The sequence below is a fragment of the Poromitra crassiceps genome (genome assembly GCF_964638095.1).
Source record: "Poromitra crassiceps genome assembly, chromosome: 3".
Lineage (NCBI taxonomy): Eukaryota > Metazoa > Chordata > Actinopteri > Beryciformes > Melamphaidae > Poromitra > Poromitra crassiceps.
In genome coordinates, this window is record NC_139625.1 from 72,530,885 (window position 1) to 72,542,379 (window position 11,495).

General features: G+C 44.7%; 1 protein-coding gene across 1 annotated transcript; it reads right to left on the reverse strand.

Moving 5' to 3' along the window:
- Positions 1–245: 245 nt before the first annotated feature.
- pjvk (pejvakin) lies at positions 246–10,486 on the reverse strand (the record flags this gene model as incomplete). Its single annotated transcript, XM_083633142.1, has 6 exons — positions 246–556; positions 2,684–2,827; positions 4,053–4,170; positions 6,279–6,417; positions 9,102–9,297; positions 10,276–10,486. 6 exons carry the CDS (start codon positions 10,484–10,486, stop codon positions 246–248), a joined length of 1,119 nt encoding a protein of 372 aa, XP_083489268.1.
- Positions 10,487–11,495: the final 1,009 nt, after the last annotated feature.

Genomic DNA, 11,495 nt, shown 5'->3' on the forward strand with positions numbered 1-11,495 from the left:
CTAGCCGACACAAGATTAGCTCGAAACTACTTTTTTCTCTCCCCCTATTAGTGTGTTGGAAGGCAATTAAAGCATCAAAATATATCTGTGTTTGCCTGTTCAAAACATCGCCACAGTCCACCACATAGCTGCAGTCTGAGCCTCTGGCCACACGCACAATCAGACAGACTAGAGCGACGCCCATCCACCAAGTCGCTCGTAGTGTGAATGCACGGTAGGTAGCAGGCGCCTTAACACCTCTGTTTTCACCGGGGCAGTGTTTTGTGCCAGAGGTCGAAGCATGGCACCACGTGCAGCCGAACGTATTTCGCGCCCCCGGTGGAGCACTCCAGGCAGCCATACACCGTCTGCCGCTGCTGGTTGCCCATGCCACACAGTGCGCACGGCCCCTTGGGGATGTTGTGGTTCAGGAGGTTGACGCGTGTGTGGGAGTCCCCCCTCAGGTAGGTGGTTGACACGTCCGTCATGCTAGCGGCCTTCTCGTAGTAGTCGGTCACCATGTCGTCCATGTAGGTGGTGTCCGAGTGGTGGGTGAGCTCCTCGAACGTCCGGTCATCTGCCATGGTGGGCAAGAAGGTGGAGGAGAAACAGCATGTCCAGCATTTAGAAAAAAGGGACAGGAGAAAGCAGGCAGGTAAGCAAGTAAGCAAGTGTGGGAGTAACAATACCAGGATAAATACTACTACTCAATTCACTACAAATAGGCGACTACCTTACAAACGAGCAGCAACATTGTTAATGTGGAGGGCTGTCGGTGGCAAAAGTATGAAGGATATAATGGAAAATCAGTATGGTAAGAAAGCCCTAGAAAATAATGATTTAATTATGTACTTGCATTTAATAAAACATTTTATTATAATAAATTCATGCGTGCGCATGCGCGTATTTATTGTGAAATTCTAAAAGATGTGTATTTGTCGCATTAAAAGCCCCTCTGTATAGGCTCATGGTGCCTTTTCAACTTCTATTGTTCTAATTACATCTCTCTTCCAGTCAACAGATCCCAAAATCATAAGTTCATGATGAAATAGCCTACGCTGCGGAAAAAAAACACAAAATAAGTTTTGCGCAGCACAGTCCACACATGCTGTGTGCTGTGGTTTGGTGAGGTTTAGACAAAATTAGAAGGCGAAATAGCGATTTCTGTGAAATAGGCCCCACCCACAACACTTTGCAAGTCGATTATATCACAACGGTGCAGTCTTTCAAAAAACTGCAACACAGGTTTTGTGCAGGACAGTCCACACAAGCTGTGTGATGTGGTTTGGTGCAGATTTGACCAAATTTGAAGGAGAAATAGCAAAAAAACGCTTTTGGACAAAATTGTAAATGGGAAATTGTTTGATTGTAGATGCTACAGTTCAAAAGTTATGGACCAAAACGTAAAGAGGGCTGTTATAGCGCCACCTAGTGGTTAACTAGTGTAATTTTTCCGCCCATAGTAAAAGGTGACTGTGAACCTACCTACCAAGTTCGGTAGCGGCAGGTCTTATGGTTTCTGAGTGGGACCAAATCGGTGACAAATTGGTGACTAAATTGGTGACTAAATTGGGTGGACAAACCCTGTTATAGGGCCTGCGCCCTGCGTGCGTTAAAAAAAGAACAAAACATTCCTATAATTACACGGCGGCTGAGTCTAAGGAGGTAGGCAGGTAAGCAAGTAAGCAAGTGTGGGAGTAACAATACCAGGATAAATACTACTACTCAATTCACTACAAATAGGCGACTACCTTACAAACGAGCAGCAACATTGTTAATGTGGAGGGCTGTCGGTGGCAAAAGTATGAAGGATATAATGGAAAATCAGTATGGTAAGAAAGCCCTAGAAAATAATGATTTAATTATGTACTTGCATTTAATAAAACATTTTATTATAATAAATTCATGCGTGCGCATGCGCGTATTTATTGTGAAATTCTAAAAGATGTGTATTTGTCGCATTAAAAGCCCCTCTGTATAGGCTCATGGTGCCTTTTCAACTTCTATTGTTCTAATTACATCTCTCTTCCAGTCAACAGATCCCAAAATCATAAGGCCCCACCCACAACACTTTGCAAGTCGATTATATCACAACGGTGCAGTCTTTCAAAAAACTGCAACACAGGTTTTGTGCAGGACAGTCCACACAAGCTGTGTGATGTGGTTTGGTGCAGATTTGACCAAATTTGAAGGAGAAATAGCAAAAAAACGCTTTTGGACAAAATTGTAAATGGGAAATTGTTTGATTGTAGATGCTACAGTTCAAAAGTTATGGACCAAAACGTAAAGAGGGCTGTTATAGCGCCACCTAGTGGTTAACTAGTGTAATTTTTCCGCCCATAGTAAAAGGTGACTGTGAACCTACCTACCAAGTTCGGTAGCGGCAGGTCTTATGGTTTCTGAGTGGGACCAAATCGGTGACAAATTGGTGACTAAATTGGTGACTAAATTGGGTGGACAAACCCTGTTATAGGGCCTGCGCCCTGCGTGCGTTAAAAAAAGAACAAAACATTCCTATAATTACACGGCGGCTGAGTCTAAGGAGGTAGAGCGGATCGTAATCGGAAGGTCCGTGGTTCGATCCCCAGCTCCTCCAGTCTGCATGTCGGTCAGTCTCCAGAGTCTCCACCGAATCGAGCATGCGTAGCGCACGAGATTCCTAGTACGTTAAAAGAGTTGATGGTCAGAGCCATCTATACCGTACCTGCTCTGAAGGGGTTTCCGTAGACGATCCCAGAGAAGAACCTGCGAAGTCGACCCATGGAGAAGCGACCGATGAAGCCGCCCAGCTGCTGCCTGATCTGCTCCTTCTCAAAACCCCCACAGGACTCTGGAGCCACGCAGATATCTGCCACAGAAGAAGAAAGTGCCGGAGTCTTTACATCTATGTATCTGTATTTGTTATTCAATCCACTCCCTGTTATCCAATTCATTGAGTCCACCCGACCCCACCCCCACAGTTTTCTCCCCAATAGAGAGCCGCAGGAATGAGTCCAGAAAACATCGATGCTAACACTCCCGGTTCTTCACTGTTTTCGCCTATGGGATTTTTGAATGGGTTTTTGGCGTGATGCTTCAAATAAGGTCTGTGGTTAACGCAAGCTTATTCAAACGCGAACCAGTGATCAGCAGGATAATCTTCACACATGAGGACCACTTTTATGAGTTTTTAAGCTTTTACGTGCCGTTAAAAAGGGTGGCTAGCTAGCAAACGGATAAATGAGACTACACTGTTGAGTCGACGGGGATATTATACGTCAATAACGTCATCACTTCAAAGGACGAACACGGAAATTCTCTTTCCCTCACCTGGTTCAGCCCGGGGTAATCAGTGCACAGCAGCGCACACATCAACAACACTCCAGGTTGAGTGGTGACGTGATGGGGAAGCCTATGCGACACTGTGTGTAGTTCTGGATTAGTTTAGCACAAGCTTTTTACTTCTAGGGCTCGCATTTACGCTTCAAAACTCATGAAAGTGGTCCTCGCGTGTGAAGATTATCCCGCTGAAACAGGTTCGCGTTTGATTAAGCTTGCGTTGGCCAGAGACCTTATTTGAAGCATCGCGCCAAAAACCCATTCAAAAATCCCATAGGCAGAAACAGTGAAGAACCATGAAGTCCGGGACTTCCACGTTCCGACCACAAAAATACGTCATCCCTGCGGCTCTCTATTGTACTTGGCCGATTAGCCCTGCTGTCCCGGTCATTGCTCCACCCCATAACCCTAACCCTAACCCTAACCAGCAGCTTCTTTTCACCTGACAGCGAGGAGTTTCACCGGCAGGACATAGCATGTGCGAAGACCATGTTATTCCCCCCCAGTTCCCCTCCTCCTGAACAGGCGCTACTGCTGCGACCACGACACATACCCTTAATCCAGCTTCCCACTCGCAGACATGGCCAATTGTGCCTGTATGGACACCTGACCAAGCCGGAGGTAACACGGGGGCTCGAACCTGTGACTCTCGTGTTGGTAGGCAGGGAATCTACCGCTGCACTACCCGGGTGCCCTGAGCATTCATTCATTGACTGACATGTCCAAAGCAGCACAGATTCAGCAGCGTTTCCTACCGAGTCGTCCGTCCAGGCGAATAAACAGCTCACAGATGCTGAAGGCGATGGTGGTGTGAGCCGGGATGACGATGGACTTGTCTCGACCTTTGGGGCTCCTGTTGTCGTCGATCTGAAACTGCAGCAGAACGGAAAGTCAAATGTCACCACTGGTAGGGAGGGACGGGACGATATACTTAACTCAAAATACGATTGGATACATGATGTGGGATTCATGATTCGATAAAACCAGAATATGATATAGAGTTCAATGACGACAAATTCTGACAGAAATATCCTTATTTCTGAGCCACGGGTCTTTCTAGCGATGACATTGGCTTGCCACAATGTAACAACATTGTAACAGAGCTTGTGAAAGTGCGTCTCATTTGTGATTACTACGGCAGAATATAATGTAGCTAATATCATGATTCATTTTTCTGCCCCACCATACGTATTGTCACGTTTGTAATGGGATATATTGAATTTGGATATATCGTCCCGTCCCTAGTCATCAGCTATTCAGCCGATAACCACTTCTAAGAGGGTCACCGAGTCAGGTGTCAGTGGTGTTTCCTTAAGTATGTGGGATGGATGGATAGAGAGGGGGGAGGGGAGAGAGAGAGAGAGAGAGAGAGAGAGAAGACAAAAGGTGGAGGGGGAAAAGAAGAGAGCGAAACAGAGGAGATGCAAGGGCTTGTTTCTGTGACTTGCAGGAGCATGGTGGTTGGGGTTGTTAGGCTGATTGATTGCACCTCGGCCCGGTGTACTCCTTGGCTTAAAAAAACCCTTAAGAGCATCTCTCCGTCCTCAATGACGCACCTTTTGTTCATGTAGTTTGTGTTATTTTCCCTTAGCTTGATTTAATAAACTATTGTTTTAACTTGTGCTTTGGTGTTGCCAGATCTTGCGAGAGAAACAAGCAACCAGTCTCCTTCAAACCTTGCATGTTTTTCTCGTAATCCTGTATCTGGGAAGACTAGCCGGCTTGTAACATATGGGGGCTCGTCCTAAGCTTTTGCTCTTTGTTTAGTAGTCAGTTGTCTTTGTTTAACTTTGTCAGTCTTTGCTAGCATGGTCAGTGAGAGGCTGTGCTGCAATGGTCGTGTTTTTATGGAGTCATACTCCAAACCTAAAGTTAAAACAGTAGTTTATTAACTAAAACTCATGGAAAATAACTAGACTGTGCCTTCCTGGTCGTTTGTTAGTGGTGCTAAACCAACAGTCATGAAGTTTCAAGTATACATTACCAAAGGCACAAGGTAGCAGCACTCACAAATCTTCAGGACAAAGAAAATCTCTATTTCACCAATGCATTTGACCATGTCAAACACATGCCAATGTTTCGGCCTCATGGCCTTCATCAGAGCTCTGATGTTACCTTGTGCCTTTGGTACTTTATGCTTGAAAGAAGAAAATGTGCATAGGTGAGGAGGGAGAGAGACTGAATGGTCTGAAGGTCTTCTTAAAGCTCAGAGAGTAGCCTACACCGGGCCCAGGTGCACTCAGTCAGCCTAATAACACCAAAACCAAGACACAGGCCCTTTCTCAATACGGGTTCTTGTGTGTTCTTGTGTCCCTGTGAAACATCATCAGTCGCAGCCCAAGTACTCTTCCAATGCAAAGTTCACATTTCGCCAAGAACGCTTAAAATTCCCGGATGTGTTCTCGACACGCCCACTTTACCGAAGATGCTCTGGTTGGTGACTTGTGTGTCAACTTGGCAAGGCACGTATCCCAGCATTCATTTCGGCATAAGCGGAGGCAGAACGCAGCAGAGAAGATGCCATAAGCTCCGGGAAGTTTTTTACAATTTAAAGTTTTATTTCATCACTAAATTAATTTCTGATGACTTTTGATGCCTACAAGCAGGGTAGTAGGTTTCAATAAGTGCCACTTTACCAACATTTATGGCGAAAAATTGCAAAAAAGCTCCAGAGCACAATTGGCTGCATCTACATCATCTGAGCTTTTTATTTGTGTAGTACTGCATGCGGCCTCTGTGCTGGTATTGCGCAATACCCTCATCTCAAACTGCCAACAGCGTTATGTGTGCTTGTGACCTAGCGAGTTAATTCTTCCGAGAATGATTAGCAAGAACGTTCTCCCCAAGAACGCATTCTTGGTATTGAGAAAGGGCCACAGAAAAACAGGAGAGTGGGAGGGTCATCGCATTTGTGTGTGTGTGTGTGTGTGTGTGTGTGTGTGTGTGTGTGTGTGTGTGTGTGTGTGTGTGTGTGTGTGTACCCTCATGGTCCGTCTCATGCCAGCGTGGACGGTCAGAGAGCACTGGCGTGTGGTGCGGATGCTCTCCATGACGACGCACAAAATGCTCCGCCCACTCTCCTTGGACTGACGAATCAGGCAGTGATCCAGGTCCACTTTCCTAAAAACAGGAAGACAGTCACCTTCAAATGCTGCCTTGCACCATAGATATTATATTACTATAGATGGGTCACCGCAGGCTCTGCCAATTCTAACAAATGGTAGCAGCAAGTCTCCTAAATGGGCGTGGTCAACCATTGACTCAGACCTAGTCTCTCCCCAAACTGAAATATTACATTGAATCGCTGCGCTCCGCATACTACATAAATGAGTCTGTGCCACTTCACAGCCACTGCTGGTTTTTGAAGGCGGGTTGAAATTGAATGAGTGACAGGTCGTAGCAGGTTCGAAAAATGGGCTGCGCCTCCCGTGTTGTCTGTTGTCCCTCCCATAACCAGCCGGCTGAGGGAAAGTGTCCCAGACCCAGAGAGAGCTCTGCAGCATGCAGTAACGTAGTGTATCAGCGTAAGAACTCTCATGGGTCTGGCGTTGAGACTAACTCAGACCTGCCGAAAGTCTCCTAAGTGGGCGTGTCCGTGGAAAACCATGGGCAAAACATACGTGACAAAATGACAGGAAGTGAGTTGAAGTTGGGCCGTCTTGCTTGAATCCCATCATCTTTGCTTGCACTGTCCCCCGTTAATTGACCTTTTTCACAACAGCCATTTTGTGTCTAAAAGGCAGGGAGTAACACTGGTGCAAGCAGAAGATTAATTAAGGTTTCCAACTTTCAATCCATTTAGGTGTTCCAGTGCTGGGGCCCTCATTAATGTTTAGCTTGCACCTGTGTTACTTCCTGCCTTTTAGACACAAATGGTTGCTGTGAAAAAGGTGGTGTATGCCTATTTTAGGTCAGGGATTCTCGAAGATTTTCATACAAGGACCCCCAATTTAGTCCACATTAGGGCCACAGACCTCCATTTGATGAGATTTTGTCTCTCGGATGCAAATCTGAGAATACTCTTTATTGTCAGATATGATTTTGTCCAGAATTCCATGACTATCTGTATTGTAGACCTGTAGAGAGATAACAGTGAAACTACGACAAAAAAAACATAATTCTTCTACATTCTCTAATTGTGTTCATTTCTTGTAAATGAAATGGTGACGTTTAACAATTCATCAATTTGCTAGGGACCCCACCTATGGAACCCCCTTCAAGGACCCCTGGTGGTCCCCAGACCCCACGTTGAGAACTGCTGCATTAGGTGATAATTTATTCACAGGGAAACCCTCTTCTCACATTCCTTCATTCACAGGGGGTCAGAGGTCACAGCTCTACTTATCGCCAGAGACCTTTAATATTATATAGCGACACCCCACTCCAGGATCCGCCAATTGTAAGGTCCCCTAAATGGGTGTGGTTATCAGCTTGTGATTGGCTGTCTGTTAACGGTATGAAACTTCATTGGCTGACCAGTCTCCTAAGGGGGTGTGGCACTGGCGAAACCTCCGTAGCACAGATACAGGAAGTGACTGGAAGTTGGGGTGTCCCCGGATGTCTCTAGGAAAAGCAGCTTTGTTTTCAGCTTGACCACCATACAGTTTTGCATTTTATCAAATGGAGTTTTGAAGTAACCCAAGACCTATATAGAATTATCTCATAGAGACAATCCTTCAATTGAAGTTCATTTGAAGTTAGGTTCAGTTAGAAACTCACCAAAGCTAGGGGTCCTGACAAATAATCAACATCTAACGTGGGAATGAGAATGTGTTGCAATGTCAGATCCCCCCCACCTCCCAAAAAAAGAAAAGAAAAGGTTAGCCTATGATATTTTGGACATTAACTCCTCCTGACATGTGACTCCGCAACTATTTGTACCTTCTCTCCCCTCAAAGATGAAATAACAATAGATTCAATTAATTCAATAATTAATCAAAATTAGATATAATTTTTCTAGATCATTAATAAAACATTTTGTCCAAGACTGAACTTAAGCTAATCAGTTTTAAGTGATGAGGGTTAGCAGCCTTACATGCAGCTCGGGATGCTTTTACACCCAGCAGATGGGAACCAAGCAAGCAGATGATGAACGATAAGAGCCACCTGCTGCATATGGCTGCTGGACTGAGCCACCTGCTATAATATGCACACTCAACATTTTGGCAGCTTACTGAAGCTAGCCTACTAGAATATTTACCTGAATATCATTCTCCAATTCATTTTGATAGCATTGTATAATGGCTGTAGAAAAATTAGACCATTGCAAATAAAATTGGTTTATTCTATGTGTTTTATTTGTCCCCTGATATGATTTCTGTACAGGACTGACTTAAGGCACAAATATAGAGCCTCAACCAAAGCAGAAAGTGCAGCGTTGGCCAGGTTAGCTAGCATGTGCATTTATATTCCAAGGGTTCCTGATTAATCTTGAAGTGTATTTTTTATACAACGTAGCCTACAAACACTGGTAAATCTTAGGAGGCTATACTTTTAAGCTTACTATTTTGTTACTTGTTGGGACTAATTTGCCAACTCTTTAGTTTCTAAAAATGTACGTTTATATCTGTTGAGGTTAGCTCACACAATGCTAAGAAAAGGTATACTAAGGTAGGCTATATTTGACCTTCCTGTGACTTAATAGGACTACTTTTATGTTGACTGAAGAATAGGGCTAGTTCTGGTTTGACTGACTTGACTTGACTTTAATAAACCAAATAAATAACACAATATCGGCTATACAGAGCAAACAGCCTGCGTTAAAAGTCAGACTGTGTGTATTGAGTTTTGGTGTATTCTGGTACCTGGAGTTGAGCTCCCGCAGTAAGGTGGGCACCTCCACCTCGTGCTTGGTCACGATGCCGAAGGACGCTTTGACCGCCACGGAGTCCGAGCCGCTGATGTTGAACCCCACATCGTTGATGAGATGATTTCCTAATTTCCCGTCGAGGGCCACATCGGATTTGTCCTCATAGTTCAGCAGCTGATAAGAGGAGACTCCTGTTTTAGGAAAGAGGTTGTGATGAAGTCATGCTGGGCAAATCTAGCCAATCTTATCTTATCAACACTGTGAATTGTAGCCTAGGTAAACCCAGCCCCCACGTGACCTGCTCTCTCAGTTCCCAGTCACCTAGTGACTGAGAACAGGTCTGAGAGCAGGTCACTGGGGGATGGGTTTACCCAGGCTATGTGAATTGTGCCACAGGACCAAGCTCCATGGTTTGGTTTTTAAAGAATGTATTTTTGTTTAGCTATATTTTATGTTCTGGCATTTAGTTATGGGGTAGAGAGCAATGAGTGAACCGGCAGGGATTGACTGTCCTATACTCTGCACTATGTAGGACACATGGCTGTTGTTGTAGGGACTGAACCAGTGAGACACATTGGCTGTCTGTTAAAATATGACAGCAGGATGACGTGTCTAACAACTAGGCCAATCTGCTGCCCTGTTGGCCCCATAGGCCCCATACAGGCCCTGTTGGCCTGTAAACGTCAAGTTGAGTGAAGAATAAAACTCATAATTTAACAACTAAATGAATAAATCAAGTTTGCAAAGTAATTATGCTTTTCCACACTGTTTTTATGCAGCTGTGGTGAGGGAGAAATCCTCCATCATATCAGTGATGAACAACATGACTGACGATCTCCGATATCCTTATATAAAAGACCAATATATTAGCAAACTGATATATCATTCCAACCATATTGTAGGTGCTGCCCTTCACAGAGAAATGGGAGCTTGAAATCAGGAGTCAGAGTAAAGTGACAGCTCCACATCTCATATATACCAAATTGAACCTTTTTCATTTGTATTTTTTTAACCCTCCTTAAAGAGTCTAAAAATGTAACTTCAGACACAGAAGACCTGCTTATAGCATTGCAGTATGTAAACAACCACTTTTGGTGGACCCAAATGTTGAATTGAAACATGTAATTCTCAGGTCACAAACTATGAAGTCCATGATTTCATCACTGTACCTGCGGTGATCTCCTTCTCCCCCACCAGGATGTCCTTGAGGGAGAACGCTGAGGAGGCATACTTGACTTTCTTCCAGAAATGCTTCTTCCTCCTGCGGGTGACCAGGCTGAGGGGCTGGTAGCGGTCGGCCTCGCTCAGGCTCGGGACGGGGATCAGCCTCCCCGTGTCCCCCACCTGCTTCACAAAGTTCTTGGTGGCGGCTGCGAACATTTCGGTTGATGCATGAGGGTCAGAAGGTCAGAAGATAAGCCTTTTATATTCAGAAGTACACTGTCCCATTTCCCAGTGTGTTTGTTTGGTGAGTACAGGTCTGTTCAACAGGCGTATTTCCCAGTGGAGAAGCTCGTAAGGGTGTTCTGTTTTACGACTCGTGCCTGATCAATAATGCAAGAGCTGTGTAAGGGAATATGGGACAAAGTGTGTGTGTGTGTGTGTGTGTGTGTGTGTGTGTGTGTGTGTGTGTGTGTGTGTGTGTGTGTGTGTGTGTGTGTGTGTGTGTGTGTGTGTGTGTGTGTGTGTGAGTGAACCCGATAGTTCGCTGAAGTCTGGCTCCTTCCTGTCACATGACGAGTGAGGTGGAAACAGCAGAATTTGGGCCACCTACGTACATATGAGCATTTTGTATGTACAAAGAGAACATGTACTGTGTTTTTAATTTGGCAGTAAACACGCTGAAACAGAGCCTTCTTAGAAGAAATTCTCAATTGCATTGCAATGTGGCACTTGACTATTGTCTGAAGTTTTACGGGTTGAAACAGTTTTCAACCCGCAACAGTTTTCATTTGCAAACACTTCCAGGTGCAAGCACAACTCAAACAAAAATCGAACTTAAAGGTGCACCCGGCCAATACACGTATTAGCAAACAGTTTTAATTTGAGCACTTGGAAGCAGTGAATGCATGTGCCTCCTATGTACATGTCCAAAGACAGACACCTTATCCTTCAGGTCATGTGGTCTTGTTGATGGTGGACATTTATTCTTTCCACTGGGCCACATTAAATTGCATTGCTGACAAGGAAGAGTCATGAAACACTTTGGCAGCAGGCCAGATGTGTTTCATCCGCTGCAATAAAGTCACAGATCGTGTCAACTTTTTCTGGATCTGCATACACTAGAACAGTGGTTCTCAAATGGGGGTCCGTGGCACTTTGCAAGGGGGTCTGCGAAAAGTTTTCAGGAAAATAAAAATAAAAACGTTTTTGTTGTTGCAAAAGCTTC